The sequence below is a fragment of the Ursus arctos genome, unplaced genomic scaffold (assembly GCF_023065955.2).
Source record: "Ursus arctos isolate Adak ecotype North America unplaced genomic scaffold, UrsArc2.0 scaffold_4, whole genome shotgun sequence".
Taxonomy (NCBI): domain Eukaryota; kingdom Metazoa; phylum Chordata; class Mammalia; order Carnivora; family Ursidae; genus Ursus; species Ursus arctos.
In genome coordinates, this window is record NW_026623056.1 from 25,358,578 (window position 1) to 25,381,478 (window position 22,901).

At 51.4% G+C, this 22,901-nt stretch overlaps 1 protein-coding gene across 1 annotated transcript; it reads left to right on the forward strand.

Moving 5' to 3' along the window:
• The first annotated feature begins 5,447 nt into the window (after positions 1–5,447).
• FAM43A (family with sequence similarity 43 member A) lies at positions 5,448–8,648 on the forward strand. The gene has a single exon (XM_026496200.4). The coding sequence runs from the start codon at positions 6,445–6,447 to the stop codon at positions 7,723–7,725; it is 1,281 nt and encodes a 426-aa protein (XP_026351985.2). The 5' UTR covers positions 5,448–6,444; the 3' UTR covers positions 7,726–8,648.
• The last annotated feature ends 14,253 nt before the right edge of the window (positions 8,649–22,901 follow it).

A 22,901-nucleotide genomic window follows, 5' to 3' on the forward strand; every position in this document is an offset into this window, starting at 1 on the left:
GCTGTAAAAATAAACACGGGGTTAATATTTGTTCGTTGTACAATGTTTATCGTACACTGGCTTGGTGGCAGGCATTATGCTAGGAGCCAAGGACAGAAAGATGAATTCGATAGAGTTGCCGCTCTCCAAGAGCTCACAGTCCAGTGAGGGAGGCAGAGTTTAAGACAATAACGTTACAAAAGGCAAGTGTAGGGGTAGAGATAAAAGGAGCATGGAGAAGGAGTTAGGGAGGCCTGGGCCCCTTTCCTGGACGAGATGGTTCCTGAGCTGGCTTTTTAAAAATGAGTAGGGATCAGCCAGGGGAAGTGGCAGGAGGAGATCATTCTAGTTAGAATCACTTAAGCAATGGCATGAAGACAGGAAACGGTCTCGGGCGCATGGGGAGAAGCATATTCTCCGTGGCTGGAGCAGCACTTAGGCCAAGAGAAGTGGCGAATGAGGCTGGAGAGGTAGGCAGGTGCCAGAGCTGAAAATTCCCATGTGTTATGCTGAGAAGCTTAAGCTGCAGCCTGTGGCTGGTAGGAAGCCACCAAGGGGTTCTAATGGGAGGGGTTGTGCCGTCACATATGTGGTTTGGTATCAGTGGGGGGGGGGTGGATTTGAGGGGGATAGGTTCAAAGGAAAAGAGATTTTTAAAGAAGATTTTATCTGTGTATCTATCTATCTATCCATCTATCTAATTACTGTTGCTCTGACCACCTTGGTTTCTAGAAGAAACTCTAGGTCCTGTGCTTGGCTCTGCTGGGGAGTGGGCAGCTTTGGAAGAGTGGGGAGGACTGAGGGTGCTCACTGAGGCAAGGGTGGGGAGGAAAAGGAGTCAGGAGAAGAGATGCCTGGCTGGGAGGTGTCTCGCCACTGTAACGAATTACCATAAACGTGGCATAAGTCAATAGGAACTTACCATTCTGCAGGCTAGAAGTCCAACACAGGTCTCATCGGGCTGGAATCAAGGTGTCACAGGGTCTCCTTTGTGGATGCTCTGGGAGAGAATTTGTCCTGGTCTTTTCCAGTTTCTAGAGGCTGCCTGCTTTCTTTGGCATGGAGCGCCTCCCTCCACCTTCAAAGCCAGCAAGGGAGAGTGGGGTCCTTGTCACATCACATCACCCCCTTCCACTTAAAAAAAAAAGTCGAGATGAGATGAGATGCATATACCATAAAATTAACCATTCCGAGGTCAACAAGGAAGCGATACCTCGTGTGTCCACAATGTCGTGCAACCACTACTTCTATGCAGTTCCAAAACGTTTTCATCACCCCAAAAGGAAGCCCCATACCATTCAGCAGTCGTTCTGCATTCCTCCCTCTCCCCAGCCCCTGGCAACCACCCGCCTGTGCTCTGTCACTGTGGACCCACCTATTCCCTATAGTTCACATGAGTGGACTCCGACGATATGTGCCCTTTTCTGTCTGGCTTCTCTCACTCAGCATACTGTGTTTGAGGCCCCCACCTCCACTTCGAAGGAGCCTTGGAAGGGGGAGAGGGGAAGGAGAAGAGGCTAGGAAGGAGTTGATGGTGGGAGGAATGAAGCGGGCCAGGGCGGGCTACCCGAACTTCAGGATGTGTTGTTCAACCACAGAGGAGTTTCAGCGGAGATCCTGATTTAAGGGACCCAGAAACTGGCCTGGTGCAGCCCGTGGGTGAGTTTGCTCTGTGATGGATGCTGATGTCAATCCTGGAGGTCTTAATTAAAGAATTGATATAAGAGGAGTCAGAAATGAGGAGGGCTGAAGAGTCAGAGGCTGTCATCACACGGTAGGATTTTTCAAGCTGGAGAGTGCTCGAACCCGCTGAGCGCCTTCCCACCTCCGGGCCTGCATGTTAGCCTCGCACAGTGCTATCCAGATCTACAGTTGTGGTTGTTCTGGTATCCACATTAAACAGGTAAAAGGAGACAGGCCAAATTAATTTTAATAATATAGTCTATTTAACTCAACATAACCAAAATATTATCATTCAATATATAATTATTATAAGACGATTGAGAGATTTTTTCCTTCTTTTTTTTCTAAGTCTTTGAAACCCAGCGTGTATCTCGCACCTGCATCACACCTCAGTTTGGACCAACTGCATTTCAAGAGCTCGGTAGCCATACATGGCTTGTGACCTCCTTCCTGGTCAGCACAGGCTAGCATGTTCCTGCGTGGCTGACTCCACCTTCTAGAGATCTCTGCCCAGAGTCGCCTTCCCTGGCCATGTGGTCTCAACCAACCGCCTTCTGCTCCTAGCACTGCTTTCTTGTGTGTGTTGAGACTTATCACTATTTGAGATTTTATTATTTGTTTGCTTATTCTCTGCCTCCCTGTAGGATATAAATCCCATGAGGGCAAAGACCCGTCTGTCTGCTTTAACACAATATCCCCAGCAACGGCATTGCATCCACCACAGACTCACAACAAATGTTAATTGGATGACTTTGAGGATCCCAGATTAGTCATTTGTTGTCTCTGAAGCCGACATGCGTTTAGGGTGTTGGGGAAGGAGGCCCGAGAGGGAGGATCATTATGCAAGAAATAAGGTGGGAGAAAGCCAGCCTGAACGCTTTCTGTGAGCTCAGAGGCTGACTCTCAGATGTCAAGTCAGAGGCCAGGTTTCTCGGCTGTGACTTGGCTGCGTGTTGATTCAACCACTGCCTTATCCGGTTCTAGGAGAAACCGGCCCCCCTGATGGCACTTCTGCCTGCCACCAGTAGATGGCGCGGCATTACACAGAAAAGGCCAGTCTGCGGCCTGATGCAGTTTCTGACCTGTTCCCCAAACTGCCTTGGCTCATGTTCTGTTCTGGAGCTGCCCTGTGTCTCAGGTCCGTGGTGTGGGCTCATAAATGGTGCCACCGGTTTCCCTGGCTGAAGAAACTCAGCCTCAGTGGTGACAAGGTGAGGCAGGCCCCAGGGGCCAGCCCAGGCCCAGGACCAGCTCCAGGCCCCCAGGGCCCAGGCGGGCAAGAGACAGCCTGGTCCTCCGCCTCTGGGTCTGTGAGCACCGGCACAGACTGTGACTCACACCGCAGAGTGTTCACATTTGCCTAGAACCTTTCTGTGCTCCCGAGGTTGAAAACAGACTTACTGAGGAGGTTGTCCAGGCATGGCAGTGACCAGTCACAGGAGCAGCTCAGTGGGCCTCTGCACCCAGAATGGATGCCCTCGCGCTGCCTCGGAGAAGCCAGGCCCGCTGGTGGAATCCTCCCTGCCATTGTGGTCCACGGCTCTCCCTGCTACCCTGTGATGCCTGAGGCAGTGCCCCTGCAGAAGGTGAGACCAGCCTTACCTCCCACCACTGATCCTTCCTTGTCTGCCCCAAACCCTTCTAACCCTTGGACCTCTGAGCAAGTTGGAAATGGTACCTGCTTGAACATGACATCTACTATTGTAGAGTTTAGACTTCGAGATTATGCACCAGCTAACGGTCACCTAACACAGGTTAATCTGGTGTGTTTTTTACCAGACTTTTCCGTTTGGAGTACATACAGTCTATGTGGTTGCCACTGCAAGATATTCCAGAAAGCTGAGTGGAAGAGGAATTCACCTTGGCTTAAATGGCTTATTAGAGTCCTAACTAGTTCATTCCAGCACCAGGCCAAGTATCCCTCCGTTAGGGCATTAGTACAGCTGGGGAGTAAGGCATCAGAGCTCTGGTCTAATGACACCCTGGAGTGAGAGTCAGCCATGAAAAGGCCATTCCTTCCCTCAGAGACTAGGGGGGCCCAAAAAATCACCATCAGGAAACTTTCTACTCTCATCGTTATAGTCATTAAACTCCATCCTAATCTGCACATGTGCCTGCATTTTCAGGTTCTATAATTCTGCTGCCCTCTAGATCTAGAAAGCCCTTTAGTTCTTCCCTGCTTGGAGAAAGCCTGCTCATTCTTCAAACATCACCTTCTGTGGAGCCTTTTCTGATCTTCCTACTCACAACGAACCTTCTCTTCTTCTAACTTCTCATAGTACTTTGGGTCTTTCTCAGGGCACGTAGCCTACCCTGTCTTCCCGTTCACACGCACGTCTCATTCATTCATTCAACAATCAAGTAGTGCCTATTTGTACCAGGCACTGGGGGACACAGAGTGCTTTCATAGTTGCAGTGGAAGCCCAGAGCTGGGTGCAGTTGGCGTCCTTCGTGGGACTGGGAGCTCCTTGGAGACAGGAACCGGGTCTGCTCCTAGCCCAGGGCCTGGCACCAAAAAGTACTCACAAAAGTTACGTTGACACTCAGCACCACTGAGTCTGAGAAAATTGGGTTAGAATTCAAAGAAAGGTTATTTAAATTTCAAAGAAAGTTTGAAAATTAGCAAAGGTAGGGCTCCAGAGAATTCCCAGGAGGGGCTACAGTAGTTCTGAAATCAGTGGTTTTGGCACGGAAGCCAAAGATAGCCAAGACCCCCTGGGGCCTAGGGGGGAAAGGGGTTCCGCTGTCCTCCTCCAGGATGACCTCGGGAGTTTCATGCAGCATCACCTGGACATTTACCACACATTCCAGCCTGAAGTCGCGTTGCTTTCACTGAGCAGACCATAGAGGCGAGGAAGTTATTTTGAGGGCCCAGAAATGAGTTACCAGCCAAGGGTCAAGCTGGTCAGATGATTAAAGCTATGCTGTTCGGTCAGCACTAGAGAAAAGCATAATGATGGGATTGCCATTCCTAGTGGAGGGTGGCTGACCATTATTAGACACTGAAATAAAAAAAAAGGTCATTTGGATTTTAACTAGGAATTCTCATCCCAAGATGTGTCAATGATGTAATAAAACTGAATGATTGGCCTGCCAAAGTAAAATGAGTTCTAACCACACATAGGCATTACCTAGAAATCCTAGAGGTCTCCGAAAACTGCTCTTCTCTGAGGCCTGAGAGCAGGAGGGGCCACTGCTAGGGATTCGGCGCAGGAAGCACTTTATTTATGGACTATATACCATATTGTTCACTCCAATCACCGCATTACACTCATCTCACTTCTCACTATCTGCTTGTCTGTGGAGAAAGGGCTCCAAGATCCTAAAAGATAAGTCTCGCTGTTTTCCTTGCTTCTGTCTCCTTTAATGAAAATTGTGAAAAAATATAATATTAAACAGCACCTACTCATTCTCAGAGAGCTGTCACACAAAGAAAGAACCACTATTTCCCCAACCTTTTTGCATAGTAAATTAGTCTAAATCCCACCTTCCACCACTTCCCCCAGAAGTTTCGATGTAGACATACATTTATTTAGTGAGTTGCAATTCAGCCTGAGGGTGGAGTGTCAGAATTCAAGTTGCTTTTCCCGAGGGGTAACCCCGGGTCTTGGCGATACCTGTAGATAAACGAGATGCTGGCAAATCTGAGATGTAATTGCGGGATTGGACCGGTTTCCCCTTTCCCTCAACAAATGGCTGCAACTAGGTCCCTTTAAGAGACCAGGAACCCGCCGGGCGTCCGAGCCCGAAACGCATCCTCTTCTCTGCTCCTCCCCTGTCCCCGCGCGGCGAATGGTTCGCGCCGGCCTATATTTACCCGAGATCTTGCTCCCGGACCGCAAGGATGTGAGGCTGGCTAGCCGGCTACCGCTCGCAGCACGGGACGGACGCGCCGCAAAGGCGGGCAGCAGACCTCGGGGACCTCGGGAGCGGAGTCGGACACCCCCAAAGCGAAGAAATGAGGTAGCGACCGTCCCAGGAGCCGACCATGCGCGCGCCCCGCTCTCGGCGCCCCGCGCTGCCCCGGCCGAGCCAGCCGGGACAGTGAGCCCGCCGAGCCCGAGTCCCCGCGTCCGGCCGGAGCGAAGATGCAGTGAGCCACAGCGGGAGTGCTGCGCCGGGCCCGCCGCGGCCAGCCGGGGCAGCATCTGACTGCACTCCGGGCAAGCCGCAGGGTCTGGGACCAGCCCAGCCGAGGGGCTCTCCGGCTCCGGCACCCCTTGGGGGCGGGGAGCACCGGCCTTGGGCACACTCGCTATCGAGTTTCCGCGGCTTCTAGTCCCAGCCCTGGGGAGTGTGTGTGTGCGCGCGTGTGTGTGTGCGCGCGCGCGGGGGCCCTTTCCAGGTTCGCCGAGGAGTTCCTGCATATTCTCGCCCCGTCCCGACTGCTTTGGCGGGGGCTCCTTCTGTTTGCGCGCGCGCATCTCTTTTTAACGTTCCACTCTGATTTCGTCTTCTCTCATTTTGCTTGCCTAAGACTCTTTGCCCTCATCCTTGCCCTGGCCGGGGTAAATCTGTGCCCGCTGTTTTTCTCCCCACACTCGCAGCTGAATATTTTCTTCTCTTAAAATTTTTACCCGTACCCTCTTCGGCGGGGTCCCGGAGCACGATACTCCCTAACTCCCTCTCTACCACTGGGCCACTCCCAGCAGAGGTGTTTTTTGTTTTTTGTTTTTCCTGTCTTGCCCCGGCCGAGCCCGGCCCGGGCGGGTGGCTCAGCGGGGCTCGTACCCGCCGCTCCGCCGCCGCCGCCGCCCAGCTGCGCGGGGGCGCCCTCCGGAGATGCTGCCGTGGAAGAAGCACAAGTTCGAGCTGCTGGCCGAGGCGCCGCCACGGCAGGCGTCCAAGCCCAAGGGCTACGCGGTGAGCCTGCACTACTCGGCGCTCAGCTCGCTGGCGCGGGCGTGCCCCGAAGGCGCGCTCAGCCGGGTGGGCAGCATGTTTCGCTCCAAGCGCAAGAAGCTGCATATCACCAGCGAGGACCCCACTTACACCGTGCTCTACCTGGGCAATGCCACCACCATTCAGGCGCGCGGGGACGGCTGCACTGACCTAGCGGTGGGCAAGATCTGGAGCAAGAGCGAGGCAGGTCGTCAGGGCACCAAGATGAAGCTGACTGTGAGCGCGCAGGGTATCCGCATGGTGCACGCCGAGGAGCGCGCGCTGCGCCGCCCGGGCCACCTCTACCTGCTACACCGCGTTACCTATTGCGTGGCAGACGCGCGGCTGCCCAAGGTCTTCGCCTGGGTATACCGGCACGAGCTCAAGCACAAGGCGGTAATGCTGCGCTGCCACGCGGTGCTGGTGTCCAAGCCCGAGAAGGCTCAGGCCATGGCCCTGCTGTTGTACCAGACGTCGGCCAACGCACTGGCGGAATTTAAACGGCTCAAGCGGAGGGACGATGCGCGTCACCAGCAGCAGGAGCTGGTGGGCGCGCACACCATCCCGCTCGTGCCGCTGCGCAAACTGCTCCTACACGGACCCTGCTGCTACAAGCCACCGGTGGAACGCAGCCGCAGCGCGCCCAAGCTGGGCTCCATCACCGAGGACTTGCTCGGCGAACAGCAGGAGCAGGAGCTGCAGGAGGAAGAGGAAGAGGAGCACACGGAGGGCTGCCTGGAGGAGGAGGAGGAGGAGGAGGACCGTGCTGAGGAGGGGGACCCGGCAGCGGAAGAAGCCGAGGCGCAGCGGGCGCTGATGGTGGCCATGCACTTGGAATGCGGGGACTTGCTGGACACGCTGGAGAGTGGCCGCGAGGAGGCGCTAGGGGGCGGTGGGGTAGCCCTGGGCCCTGGGGCTGGGCCGCCGCCTCTGCTGCTGGGCAGCGCCTCCGACATGAAGGCCGAGCTGTCCCAGCTTATTAACGACCTGGGAGAGCTCAGCTTCGGCAACGACGTGCGCAGTCTGCAGGCCGACTTGCGGGTGACGCGCCTGCTGTCCGGCGAGAGCACCGGCAGCGAGAGCTCCATCGAAGGCGGGGGCCCGGACGCCACCTCTGCCACCGCTGGGGACCGGTCGGGCCCTGCCGACGGCGCCAACCCAGAGGAGCCCCACTCGGGTTGAGATCTCAGCAGCTCCCTGCGTGTGCCCCTCGCGCCCCACCGTGACTCCCCACCCGTCTTTTGGACAACCCCCCTTCTCCTCCGTCCCCCGCCAGACCCCAGGAAAGGGGACATGAGACACCCTGGCCCTCTCTGCACATTTGGCTCTGTTTGAAGCTGGGCTCAGGTTGCTCGTGGAGACGTGCGAGGCGGGTGGACTCTGCACGGAGGGAGAGAGAGGCAGGGCTCTGGGGGGCGGGGAGGGGGTGAGGGAAGGGCCCGCTGGTTAGCAAAGTCCTACCAGCAAGCCATGCCTGCCTGCAGGCCAATTTCCTGTTTGTGGGGCAGCTCGGGCCTGAGGAGGGGTTAATTTCCTCCCCTGACCAGACCGAGGAACAGGGAGCGGCCTAGCGCTGTCATTGACATGTCATTAACCAACATCTTTGTTTTTTGCTCTCACAGCGTTTGAGGCTGTAATGCCACCTCTTTGTCCCCAGTCGTTTTGGTGCGAGAGCTTGGGTTGTTTACCTCAGACTCAGACCCTTGAAATTCTGCCAAATTCCTCAAATAACTGTTTGGGGGGGGTGGTGGGGGGAAATGAAAGAAAGTTGCATTTTGTTTACAGTTAAAGACATCTATCTTAAAATAAAAAAGGAGTTTTCCTTTAAAAATACACACATCTTCCTCCTGCTCTAAAGATCTCCCTCCGTGATACTGTGTAAAATATTTTGCACTGTTGTGAAGTATTTTTGAAATTTTTTTTGTACATAACTGTGTTCTCAGAGCTAAATGTTTATATCTTTTGCTGTGCAAAAGGGACATGTAAAATGTTGTTCAGTTGTATATACAGAAATGTGTATAAAACATTGTTATTTTTTAAGAGTAGCGCTGCTCTGTTTCTGTTTGCCGCCAGTGGGGAGAGAATAAAGAGGACAATGTAACAGAACAGGTGAGCGTCTGGAAGTGCTGCTGAAAATGCTGGGGGCCAGGGGTCTGGAAGAGGGCCTGGCCATTGGTGGGATGGTGTGGTGCTTGAAAGTGTTTCCAGAAGGGGACCCCCGCTGTTTGCATAGCCCCGGGCCTTTGTCGCCCTCCACCACCATAGGGCCATGGCTGGGGCCAGCCCTCGCTTTCTCTCTGAGCGCGCCCTCCCATATTCTTCACGCAGTAAACTGTGGGGCTGTGGACTTTTTCTGGTCTCTCCTAGTTAATTCTTGGGGATACAGGGTGAGTTCTGTTCCTCACTCCCAGACTTGGGAGGTTATTTAGGGAAGAGTGACTTTCAAGGTCTTCTGAGGTTTTACCACGGCCTTCTGTGGTTCACCTTTTCCTTTACAAACAGCTCAAGGGGCTTTAAAGATCAACCAGAGACCTGAGGAAAGTGTCCTTGGGGCTCTGTGAGGAGTGGGGCCATCTCTGTTTTTCCTGGGAGGAAAATCAAGGAGAGAGGAAGGTTGGTAAGTTCTGATCATGGCGTGAATGAGTCATGGCGCAGGTGGGGCGGGTGGGGAGGCCAGCGGAAGAACCTATTTCCTTCCCTTCCACAACCCAGCGTGACCCAGTGGGGGCATGGTGTGGAGGTCAAGGCAGACAAGAACTGTTAGAGCTTGGGTGTGTGTGTGTGTGTGTGTGTGTGTGTGTGTGTGTCTCAGAGTTTTCAGGCTTTCTGGGAGCTTGTTTCTGTTGTAAACTCCAAACAGATGTCTCTGGTTTGGCTACAGCCGATCAGCTGGAAGTTGTAATAAGACGCTGCCAAAACTGTGCCTTCCTCAAATTATTTTTTTCCCTTTGCCCCTTTGGGCTCCATTTCCTGTGTTGCAGAAATGATCCCACTCCTGGCCTTCCCTGCTGTCCTTCGGCCACTCTGCTTTGTTTTCATCATAATTATGTTTGAAGCAGCTAGAACCACAGATCCTGAGGAGTCTGGAATTTGTTGGAACCACAGAGGGAGGGTGAAAGATTTTCTTCCGAATTAACAGGAGTGGTTTGGGCATAAGATTAACTTTAGAAGCGAAAAACAAGGGGTGGGTGGGAAATAACTAAAAAATATTCAGAATCACTTCTTAAGGGCATTAGGACAAGCTCCAGGCCTTTGACTCTGTTATATTTTGGTTTGGTTGAGAGTCCCTACCCCTCTCCCCAAATACCTCAGATACACACCATTGCATGAAATTTAAAACCCCCAGGTAGAGTGAGGTCAGGAGAGTCAGATCCTCCCTCCCCAGATACTCACCCGCACGCCTTCCAGACAGCTCTCACCGCACTGGCAGGCAGCTGTGTGGCCCATCACTACCTCGCATGACTGGATTTCACATTTGAAATTATTTTCACACATTGCCAAGTTCCTCTGCTCTTTGAAACTGATAAGAACATTAAAGAGGGGGGGGCGCCTGGGTGGCTCAGTCGTTAAGCATCTGCCTTCTGCTCAGGGCGTTGCTGGGATCAAGCCCACATCGGGCTCCTCCGCTGGGAGCCTGCTTCTTCCTCTCCCACTCCCCCTGCCTGTGTTCCCTCTCTTGCTGGCTGTCTCTATCTCTGTCGAATAAATAAATAAAATCTTAAAAAAAAAAAACATTAAAGAGGGTGAAGATCACATGGCTAATACGTGGTGGTGGGGCAGGGTCTGTGTGTCTTCATTCCATTTTTGGTTTTTGTTTTTTTTTTTTTAAGATTTATTTATTTGAGAGAGAGAGTGTGTGTGTCGGGGGGGTGAGGGGCAGAGGGAAAGGGAGAGAGTATCTCAAGCCGGCTCGCTGCTGAGCGCGGAGCCTGATGCAGGACTCGATCTCACGACCCTGAGATTATGATGTGAGCTGAAATCAAGAGTTGGACACTTAACTGACTGAACCACCCAGGCGCCCCTGTGTGTCTTCATTCTTAACCAGTTAATGGTCTAGTGACAATGCCAAGGTTGGCTTTTATCTGTGACTGAAGGGGGTATGGCGTATTGGTCAGAAAGTTCAGACAAATGACATTTAAACCAACATTGTCAATAAATGTAAGGCAACTGTCTCTTTAAAGTCTGATTTTTCCAGTTATCTGATTAATAAATAGGGAAGGGGGGTTTCAGGGTGGAAGAAGGAGGAAGAAGAAAATAAGCAGACTGCAAAAGAACCAGTTCCGTCCCTCACTCCTGGTGCCTTCCCCTTCCCTCCTTCCTCCCTTCTACTTTTTGGCTTTTATCCCCACTGCACACCATCGCCCTCCGGCTGATGTAATTCTAGAAGAGATTCGAAGGTGATACATGATTCACCTCTTCTTACGTCTCAGTCTTCCAGGGATGATATCACTAGTGTAAGAAGAGAAATTTGAATGAAAAAAACAAAAACCGAACACTAATTTGCTCCTGACACTCGGCGGGAAAAAAGTGGTGTGCCCAGAGCAAAACTAAGTACTTGGATGAAACACACCTTCCAGAGAGCACCTGAGGTCTGGTTCACTCATCACATCTAGCTTTTCCTTCTTGCGAGGTGAGGTTCATGTTTCTCCTTTGCGTAACCTGATGGCACTTTAAATGCAGTGAGACACTTTCCACATTCTTCCCCGGCCTAAGTAATCCTCTGTGTCCAACAATGCACCATTGACTTCGTGAAAAACGAAGTGACTTCCGTCGGCAGGAGAGGTCTTGCCAGGTGGCAGCACAAGTCCACGGAGGAGGCGTTTCATCAACCGCAAGAACATCCTCCCATGTCCGTTTGTACCATTTGTGGTGTGTGTTGACGGGGAGCGAGGGAAAGCTAGGACAGTACAAAATAAACAATAGTATGACAGACCTTCTCAACACTCAGAGCTGCCGAGAACACCCACTCCACGCACACGCAGGCTCCTCCCTACGGCAAACCTCCCACTCACGGCCCCCACAGTCAGCAGAACAGATTGGAAACAAATTAGAAAGGTTCTGTTAGACTGAGAAAGCACAATTCCCTCCCAGAAACAGAGTTGCCTTTAAGGGCCCTGCTCTTGAAGGGGGAGAGAGCTGGCTGGTAGAACTCACCCCTGGCACCACACTGGGGATGGAAAAACCTCGTGGGAGTCAGCAAGCATCATGAGAAACATAAAAATCCTATTAGGGGCAAGTTGCCCTCATTTCTAGCAGGATCGAGTAATTTAATCAGCAGAACCCTTCCCTCCATGTGGTACGCATCAGCGGTCCCCACGTCTGCTGGCAAGTGATACGCGACAGAGCGAGAAGCGTGTGCGCACCGGGCGCCCAGGAGCCACGTCTGACACGCGGGAAACTACTCCAGGCTCCAGGAGGGCCAGGAGGCCGCGGGGTCAGGGCACTCTGGACCCGGGGCACCAGGTCTTCCTGCACGCGGCCACATCTGGATCTGGCTTTATTGTCAGCTGGGGCCCTTCCTGCTCCTGATGGCTCATCCGTGTTCCTAGGCCACAGTGTGCCTGGGGCCAGCCCCCTGTGACCTGCTCTGAGGTGAGCCAATTTGAGCAACCCTGAATGACCACCATATTGGTGGCTTGAATGGCTAGGTGGGCCCTGGAACTTGGCACCCATTCCCTCCCTTCTCTAGGCCTGTTCAGTGGCACCAGTTCCTAACCCCAACAGAGGGTAACCCTTCTGCGTCCCCTCCTCATCTCTGTCCCATCCCATGTCCTCCTGTGAGGCATCATTTCCCTCTGGCTTCTCTGATGGCCCAGCTCCCCACCCGATCCTGTCTTCGTTTCTTCTCCTTCTCACAAGCCTAGCTCAGACCTAAAAGAAAAGAAAGCCCAAACTTTAAGCACAAACAAATCAAACACGCCGTCATCAGTCAGCACTAATCCTGCAATCCCTGGTCATGCGCTGGCCCTGTCCCCCATTTACAGATGAACAAACTGAGCCATAGAGGGGTGATGTCATGCGCAAGGTTACACAAGAGGGCCCAAGACCCCAAGGGGCCAAACTCTAAAACCCGAGCTCTTTTCACACTCCTCCCGTTCTTATGGCTTACAACCAGATTTTTAGCTTTGGGATGGCAGAAACTGGCAGTTGAATTTCTCTTTGATCCCCCCTTCTTTTGTACCTCTACATTTCATGCATGGTAGATGCTTGATGATAAATACCTGTCATGCCATTCTTACGAAACATGTCACTCCTGCCACCAAGTGTGAATGAGTATCTACTAGCTGCCTGATGTTGGAGGTAGAAAGGGCAGGTGATGCCTTCCTAGCAAGAATGCTCCTGGTGGGTGGGGTGGCGGCCCCCAGAGGAACCTGGTCTCCTCTTGCTTCTGTCCTGAGATCTGGTCTGGCAAGATCTCACCCTAGAAGAGCAGGTCTAGTTTGAGGGTGGGGGAGCTCTTCCCATTGCATCATGATTATTAATCATCCGTGTCTTTCCTGGTTGGCTGAATACTCCAAGGACAGGCATGTGTCTCCAGGCGTCTCTGATTCACCAAACTTAACACAGAAACTTGCACCTAGTTGGTACTCAGGAAACACTATGGGACGAGTAAGGAGTGATTCTACTTCAGGCTGGGAGAATAGGTCTGGAAAAGCTCAAGGGCATTACCTGGACGGAGGAGTCAAGGTTTTTTGGTTTTTGTTGGTGTTCTTTTTTGTTTTGAGAGAGAGACAGAGAAAGAGACAGAGAGTGGGCTTGAGGTGGGAGGGAGGGGCAGAGGGAGAGAGAGAATCTTAAGCAGGTTCCAGGCCCAGCAAGAAGCCTGACGTGGGGCTCGATCTCATGACCCTGAGATCATGACCTTGAGATCATGACCTGAGCTGAAATCAAGAGTCAGATGCTTAACCGACTGAGCCACCTAGGCGCCCCTCAAGGTTTTGAGGACATATGTTTGGAAAGGAGGGAAGATTGGGGTTCAACTGACTCTTCATCTCTACAGGAGGTAGATTCAATTCCCAAGAGTTTCCTTGGAACTTCCTTGACCTTCCTAGGGAGGGGTGGTTCTGGTTTGGAGAAGGATGGTTTATTTGAAATTGGCTCTGCCATGGAGTTGGAGTCCCATTCTTGCTCCTCTCAGCCGCAAGGTTATGACCCCAATCCCTCTAATTTGAGTCAAATGAAGGCTCAAAGAATGTGGTGTGGCAGAAAGCCTTCAGGAAGAGCCTTGGATGCAGACCTTGAACTGACCAGGAATCCCTCCGCATTAACCTAATCAAGTCACTTCCCCCCTCTAGCCTCAGGATCCTCATGAGTAAAATGGGTGTGTTAGATTATATAAGAGCAAGACTTTCAGCATTAATGCTCTGAACTGAAGAAGAAGCAAAGGTTAAGTTCAAGTGTGTTTCTGCCTTCCTCCTTCCCCTAGTGGGACAGAATAGAAGAAACCTCTGACCTGGGGCTTTGGGGACCAGGGCTTATCTTTGGAACCCCCTGTGGCCTGATCCACCCTCTGGAGTTTAATGTGGAGGTGTTCTTGACCAAGCCAGAGCAGAACTTGCCTGTTAGGCAGCCCTTTCACTACCTCAAAGCTTGGAGGTTACAGTGGGTCCTGAGCTGGGGACCCACATTGAATCTAAGGACCAGGTTAGGGGCAGGTAAGGGACCATGAAAGGACTTGCCCAAGATCGATCACTCAGCAAGATGGGGCCAGAATTCAGGTCTCCTGACTCCTATACTCTTTTCCCTGTGTCTTTTGGGCTGAAATCAGTTACATTTGGAAGCAGCCCAGCCACTATTAAGAGAAACTTGGCAGAGCCCAGGCATCTGATCAAAGGCCATGAGGGCACCTGGCAGTAGGGTGCTTGTTCTCCTAACGACAGAGACCAGGACCCACCTGCAGCAAGTCTGGGAATAAGAGGGAGTTGATAACCTGGGGCATGCTTCCCCACCTCCCCTAGTGGCAGGCTACTCCCCGCGCCAGGACCCACCCCAATTCTAGATCCTTCTCCTAGGAGAGTTTCTTCTTAGCTGCCTGTTGGGGATTCTCCTTCCTCTCTGTTCCAGGACTAGCCAACCATCCACTCAAAGGGTCTCCAGCTCACGCCAAGGTCTCCTTCACTCCCCAGCCCTGAGAGCCTAAGAGCCAGACAGAGCATTAGCACTCCTCCAGCTCAGTCCCTTCCTTTTACAGATGAGGAGACTGAGGCCCAAGACAGGGAAGGGACGGGTGTCACAGGGAGCAGAGCTTATAGCCGGCTTCTACTTTCCCCCAATCTCTTTCCAAGACACCACACTGCCCTCTTTTAGAAACTCACAACAGTCATGTGGGGAGTCCCCCTTCCTTGGTGCGATGGGCCCATGGTGTGCGCCCGAAGTGCAGGGCTCCCCTCCTTCTTGCAAGCGGTAAGGTCCGCAATTTTGTCTTCTCAAGCTATTGGTCCTCAGCCTACAGTGGATGTCTCTTACCTAAATGGCGTTTTTAGGGAATTAACATTTTAATAGGGGACTCTTGACTATTCAAAGCCTTTGAGATATAAGATGGCAAATAAGAAGGGCATTTTGGGCACCATGATGGAAGGAGGCAGGAAGCAATATTTTGGTGCAGGGAGTACCTCTCTTCCCATTACAAGTGTTCTGACACCATAAGCCATGTTCGTGAAGGTTCCACTCTGGCAGCTGAACTGCTCAACAGAAAAAGAGAAAGTGATATTTCCAAGGTCATGTGAGTTCAAGGAGGATGGGTGGGGAGGGCCACAGGGTCCTGCATCAGCACACTCTCCCTTCTGTGTTCCAGGTCAGGGCTTGAGAATGACTCCCAGGTACCGTCTACAGAACTGCCAAAGCATCAGCGGTTCCTTATTTATGGCTGCTGTCTGTCCTCCCCCAAGGCCTCCTCTGTAGAGAAACTTGTCTTAGCCTTTGCATGCCAACTTGCCCCCAGTGCCCCCGATTCCCAGGGAAAACCGTTCACCACCTGGTTTCCGGCAGAGGAGCTCATCTCTGTAAAAGAGCACCACGTGATCAGGTGCTCCTGCCTGTGCTCAGACCAAACCACACAATGCTTGTCCACAAGCGATGTGTAGACACTCCAGGGTCTGGGGGGCCCTTCCTCTCATACCTGCAGCAGTTGTTGCCATGGAAGAAAGCTCCCAGAGTCCGTGGCAGGTCAGACCTGTTGGGAGATGTTCACACTGCTGAAGTCAAAAGAGATTTGAGTTTTACGCTCTGTCTCCGCCATTCCATTTGTTGGCCCAGGTCTGAGCCAATGTCCGATGTTATCTGACAGATGTGGGATTGGGTGGCTAGGGTGGATGGCAGGCAGTATTCCTGTGCACAGGGCTATAAGGTATGGCTGAAAGAGAACCGGACTTGAGATTCGGGTCCAGCCCCGGTTTTCCTGTGTAGTAGCTCTTTTTTTTTTTTTTTTTTTTAAGATTTTATTTATTTATTTGACAGAGAGAGAGACAGCTAGTGAGAGAGGGAACACAAGCAGGGGGAGTGGGAGAGGAAGAAGCAGGCTCCCAGCGGAGGAGCCTGACGTGGGGCTCCATCCCAGAACGCCGGGATCACGCCCCGAGCCGAAGGCAGACGCTTAACAACTGTGCCACCCAGGCGCCCCATGTATAGTAGCTCTTTGATCTTGAGCAAGTCTCCTTTTGGGGCCAGTCCTTTCTGTGAAATGGAGATAGGAATATCTAAACTTTCTCTCCGATTGTTTTGAGGTTCAAAATCTAAAAATTGGATGAGCAGGTGTCTCGTCAAGTGTAGTACAGGAAAGGAGTGGTTGCTACTGGAATATCCAGATTGTAATAACACAGTTGGGAGGAGTGAGCCTCAGGGGGGCTCCCCCCTAGTGCAAATGTGTCATGGGCAGGAACATTTTCCATGAAACATATTCCAGGACCCAAGGAGGGAAAACAGGCAAAACGAGAAGTAATCTATTAAGAATAGGAAACAGTAGGTGGGTACCGAATCGGCAGGCTTTATGTGGAAAGATCATGGGCTAACTTTCCGTCTGAAGCTCTAGATATCCTCATGTACTGTGTGGCTCTGTCTCCAGCCCAATCTCTTCCATCAGGTGTGACAGGAGGGCACGGCAGCTGCCTGTGCTCTCTGGCCGGGTTTTTATTTGTTCTTTGTAATGGGATTCGTTTGTCAGCATGTGATTATCAGCCCGGAGCAGTATTTCGACTATGATTAGTATTCTATACTCGGGCTCATGTGTGCGCTCACACGCACACCCCTTTCCCAAAAACTTTCCACAAATATTTGTAATCATAATTTAATTCACCTCTCAGATAGATGTTTCGGAAGTGGCCACAGTCCTCTTAAAGTAATTCTTTAGACTGTTATGTACAAATGTGGAGGTGCAGGGTGCTTGGGTGGCTCAGGAGGTTAAGCACCTGTCTTGGGCTCAGGTCACGATCCTGGGGTCCTGGGATGGAGCCCCATGTCAGGCTCCCTGCTCAATAGGGGGGTCTGCTTCTCCCCCTCCCTCGGCCCCTACTCATGTTCTCTCTCTCGCTCACACTCTCAAATAAGTAAATAAAATCCAATAAAAAAAAGAAGTGTGGAGGTTCTAGGTTTTTATTGGAAACACTCTATGTAGATAGAGTACACACAGGAATACTTAGGACCCTCTTGTCCTGATGGAACTGGTGTGTGTGTGTGTGTGTGTCTGTGTGTGTGTGTCTGTGTGTCTGTGTGAGTCTGTGTGTGTCCATGTTCCTGCGGGTATGCCTGGGACTCTGCTCAAGGGTATGAGCTGTATTGTGAACTCAAGCTGGTGCGGTTGGCATTGCTGTGAAATGATCGGTGAAAACTCATAGCGCAGTGAGAGAGCTATGTTGACCCTCCCACATTCCTGCCAAGAAAAACTTCAAATCACATCACTCTTTCCTTTCCATTGTACTCTTGAGTTTTCCTTTTTGTTTCTTTTTAATCTTAAAAGGTCCTTAACCTAACAGAAGTCTTCAAATTCCTTTAAGAATGCTCTATATTGCTGGAGACCTTGATCCAAAGAAGCCTACTGCTGGGATGGCCATTGATTCTTGTTTGCTCAGGACGGTCCCAGTTACGCCTGAGGTCACACATAATTATAGCAGAGCCACTCTCCACTCTCAAAGTGTCCTAGTTTGGATGATAAACTATATAGTTTCCCCACCTATTACCCAGGTAATTTTGACCTTAACCTTCACAGGTCTTCATTCATTCATTCATTCATTCATTCATTCATTCATTCCTGTTCTCTCCCTCACTGAAGAAATACTTATAATGTATCTACTGTGTGCATTTATAATGCATCTATTGTATGCCAAGTACTGTGCTGATTGTGGAGGTGAGGTGGGGAGATGGGGGTGGGAAACAAGAAGGAAACGAGGATGGAAACCACAAGCAGTCTTTGCCCTCATGGAGCTCATGATCCAGTGGAAAAGACCAAAGCATGTGATATCTATCCAATATCAAAAGAGGTATGGTCCGTTTATGTGTAAAGTATTGAGGGAACACAGAGGACGGGGAGCCCACCCACGCCAATCCATCCAAGGGAAGGGGGTAGTCACAGAGGGCTTCACATAAGAGATGATCGTTCTCTTCAATCATCAAGGTGGTCTCCTCAAAGGCTCTGATTGAGTCATAAAACCTCGCCTGATCTAGGTTCTGGAGGAAGCATAGTTTTCTAGAACTTTTTTTGTGTTTGTTTTGTTTTTGAGGGAGGAGGTGGTTGGAGGATGTGTTTGCAGATCTCCTACCTGCAACCTCTCTCCAGCCCTGTACTTCTAAAGGCCAGAATAATATTTGGGTTTTCTTTCTCATTGGTCTATTTCCTGACCCATGAACTTGGCAACCAGAAGTAATGGAGTATGGTGGGCATAATTAAATAGGGTAAAGAATTCTAGCTGCTTTAACAAATCCCATACTCACTGGCTTAACATCGGAAGAGTTTATTTCTCCCCTATGCACTGTTCTGAATGAATAGTCTTGGTGGTCAAACCATCAGTCAGGGGCCCAGGCTCTGTCTGTGTTGTGACTCCACCATTTTCTAGAGTGGGAGTTGGCCACAATGGGCCTGCTGGCTGTATTTGTATCTGAAGTTTTATTGGAACACAATCTCGCTCTTTCATTTACGTATGATCTATGGCGACTTTGTATGACAACAGCACAGATGTGTACTCGCAACAAAGACCGCATAGCCCACAGCCTAAAATATTTACTATCTGGCCCATCACAGAAAACGTTTGCTGACCCCCTACGCCAGTGCCTCGGAAGTCTCTCTGGGTTGTCTGCTTCTGCCAGACAAGGTTCTCCAGCAGACAGAGAAAGAGCGTGGGTGATCTTTTCGAGATTTTAATGGGCAGGCCTAGAGGTGACACACACCACTTCTGACCATGTCACATTGGCCAGAACTCGGCTCACAGCTACGTGGAACTGCAAGAGCAGCTGGGAAATGCAGCTTAGCTCAGGTTTATTTGAGCAAAGACCTTAGGAGGATCAAGGGGAAATTGCTCTTTAGAAAAGTTTGTGAAGGCATGCATCATTCAGTTGGCACCTGGTCCTAAGGGCCGCTTTGAATAGTTCAGGACCCACAGCTCAAGTAACTTTTCAGACACAGATGCTGCAAACATTTGCTCAAGACTAAACGAAACGTTTGAGGTGGGCTGTCTCCTAGGTAGGGGGTCTGGGAATTCCCGCCATCTTCGGGAGCAGATCTCTCTTGAGACACCCCCCCACCTGGAGGGGCCGCTCTGGTTCTTGAAAAGTTCTCCTCAGATTTGCCTCCCTGCAGTCTGTGACACTTCCTGTGAGACTGGGGAGAGTGGGTGGGCTCCCTCTTCCCCAAGTGCAGGGCAGAGCAGAAGCCCTGCCAGGAGGCTCCTTTTCCACTCACTTCCGGCCACCTGAGGGGGGATGCCTGGGTTCTTCTCCCCCACGGAGGGCTCAGCCCCTCCCACCAGAGAGCCCAGACACTGGGGAGAGGGACAGCTCTGCTTTCCAGGGGAGAGGGCGACCTGGCCAGATGTGTGAGTGGTGGCTGCGTGTTCTGGGAATTCCAAGCCCCCGCCGGAGGTCTGAGAGAGGGCCAGCCAAGTCTGCACGCTGGCCCAGGGGATGGGCAGGATAGGGGAACTTTTACTTTATACTATACTGTACTGGTGGGATTGTGGGTTTTTTTTGTTTGTTTGTTTATTAGCATGCTACGTTTATAATACCCTAATCTAATTTTATTTTATTTTTTTAAAAAAGATTTTATTTATATATTTGAGAGAGAGAGAGCATGAGCGGGAGGGGCTGAAGGGGAGGGAGAGAAAATCTGAAGCAGACTCCATGTTGAACGCAGAGCCTGACCCAGGGCTTGATCTCATGACCCTGAGATCACAACCTGAGCTGAAGCCAGGAGTCAGAGGCTTAACCATCCAGGCACCCTTGATCTAATTTTATTTTTCTTAAAGATTTGTTTATTTTAGAGAGAGAGAGAAAGCACGAGTAGGGGGAACGGCAGAGGGAGAGGGAGAGAGCCCCAAGCAGACTCCCGCCGAGCAGGGAGCCCGACGCGGAGCTTGATGCAGGGCTCGATCCCAGGACCCTGGGATCACGACCTGAGCCAAAGGTAGACGCTTAACAACCGAGCCGCCGAGGCACCCCTAACAGGATTTTTTGGAAATTTACTGTTACAGGTGCTAATGGAATATGGTATTAGTTTCTTAGTCATTATTCTTTGATAAGTTCAGGGATAAACCTGCAAATAGTTGAATAAATGTACTATTACCAAGGGGAAAAAAAAGAAGAAAGGAAGGAAGAAAAGAAAGAGGAAGAGAAAGGCGATAAGTTGTGTCTTTGCTGGAAGTAACCACTACTGGGGAGAAGCACCGGATTCCAACTCAGAGGCCTGGGCTTGCACCCCCTTCTACAAGGCTCCCTGTGTAACCTTGCACAAAGAAGGTCAATTTGCTGAGGTCTAGCGCCCTCGTTTATAAATAGGGATCCTACTGCTCCCTTATGGCATTGTGCAATTCAAAGACTGTCAAGACGAGGAGCCACTTTTTGTGGAAAAGTGTGATACAAAGGTGAGGAATTTTCACATGGAGGGACCTGAAGGGCAGGCTTGGGTTGGGTCTCAGGCAGGTTGGGCCCCATGGTGGCTGAGGCTGCTCTGTCCTTTTCTAGCTAATTCCTGGGAGTGCTGCTTCCCCCAACCTTCTTGGGGATGGAGACCCAGTATTTCCTCAAGATCTGCACTGTGGGAGGCCAGACCCTGGCCTGGGGTGGCTCCACCACGGACTGTCTCCGCAGGAGGCATGTCTGGCCATGATCTAACCCCCTCTCCCGAGAAGACTGCCCTTCTGTGTGGTACTTATCTAACTTATAGAGGAAGTTTTTAGCCACGTTCTCTCCTGATGCTCATTACCACTCAGGGAGGCAGGCAGGGGAAGCATTAATCACTCAATTTCCAGATGAGAGACTGGGGATTAAAGAGTAGAATGGAGGAGAAAGGAAGACTGCCGACAAGTGTTTAGCACCTACTGCATGCAAGGCAAAGTGCTGGGCACTTCAAGTGCAGGTGTCTCACGGTGGCGGACTCAGTAATGGGCAGATCTGGACTGCTGCCCCAGTCTCCAGATTCAGAGTGCTCTCAAAGCACAGAATGGCACAGGACAGAGGCATTAGGGGCAAGGGACACTGGGGTCCTGAGAGTTGGCAGGAAACAGAGTGATAGAGAGGGGCCGGTAGGGGGGAAGGCGGAGGGGAGGTGGGCAGCTGGCAAGGGAGAGGCTGTGGGTGGGGTTGGGGCCACAGCTCCCATTAGGAGGCTCTCATCAAAGTGCCCAAATGAATAAAGGTTTGCAATTACAGGGAGACGTGGGTTTGGGAATCTCCCAGCAGCGGGCCCAGATGTTAATTAAGCCGAAGATAGGTTATTATCTCTCTCCATTGGATTGAACAGAGGGAAATGGATGCAGATGGCAGGTTGGGGACTTGCCCATGTGGCTGTGATGTGTTATTATTTCTGGTTTTTAAGAGGCACCCAACCCGAGGCTTTGGGGCACAGCTGAGGGGGAAGGCCACTTTTAAGTGCTAGTCCCCGGGGACATTTCCCACTCCTCCCTCACAGTTAAAGGGCCTGACCAGGTACTCAGCATTTGCCCGGTGGTTTTCTGGAGCCACCTGACTTGTGTTCCCAGACTGGGGCTGCCGCAGAGCCAGAGAGCAGAGCGTGGGGCGCAGAGTGCAAGAACCCCAAAGGCTGGTCCATCCTAAATATCTCAGTGCAGATGGGCAGGGGAGGTCTTAAAATATCTAACAACCAGTGTGGCACGTTCACCCACCCATTGGAATGGCCATGGGCCACAGCACTGGCCTAGCACACGTCCTGGGGGCCCCTGTTGGGCCAAATGTTGAGTCTTTGATTGCTGGGTCTTGGACAGGTGTGTGTTTCAGGGGGATTCCAGAGGAGGGGGCTGGACAGCCAGGGTGACACAAGAAGAAGGAGCTCAGGGAAGCTTGGTTCAGTGACTGTTTACCAACAGATATGGAAACAATTCAGTATTTCACCAGCCTGTATGGCTATATCAGCAGGATGTCAATCATGAGAATGGCACGTTTTTTCATCTGTAAATTGATTGGCAAATATCAAAGCTTTTGCAATAATAATAATATTTTCTTATTAATAATGGTATTTGGTCCCATCACAGAAGCACCAGTGGGTTCTGCTCTCATGCCTCTTTTCTAACGAGCTGCCTTCCCAATCCCAAGAGGATGTTTCTTCTTTGCTAGTCAGAGGACTTCCGGCCCTGCCTTACTCTTGCGTTGGGGTGGTGGGGAGAAGTAAGTCATTCTACCGTACTCAGTACCTTCCGCCAGCACGGGTTTTTACGCTGTTGTGAGATAAGATGGTCACCTGTAGGGGCGCCTGGGTGGCACAGCGGTTGGGCTTCTGCCTTCGGCTCAGGGCATGATCCCGGCGTTACGGGATCGAGCCCCACATCGGGCTCCTCCGCTATGAGCCTGCTTCTTCCTCTCCCACTCCCCCTGCTTGTGATCCCTCTCTCGCTGGCTGTCTCTCTCTCTGTCAAATAAATAAATAAATTCTTTAAAAAAAAAAAAAAAAGATGGTCACCTGTAGATCGGTCATCTGGCTGTCCGTTCCTGTCTACCTTTGCAGATCAAGCAACCATGCACTGATGAAAAAGTGAGCTGCTTAGAATTCAACTTCTTATTCTGAACGTCAGTTGGAATGACTGTAAGAGAAACGGAACTCCTCAAATCATGGGTGTGAGGGCGGAGGGATTCCAGAGGAAGGGCCTGGGTGGCCAGGGGCTCAGGGAGGCTTGAGCCAATGGCGATCTACTCACAGGTATTCA

Coding starts and splice junctions, on each gene's coding strand:
- FAM43A (XM_026496200.4), top strand. CDS start 6,445: ATGCTGCCGTGGAAGAAGCACAAGTTCGAGCTGCTGGCCGAGGCGCCG.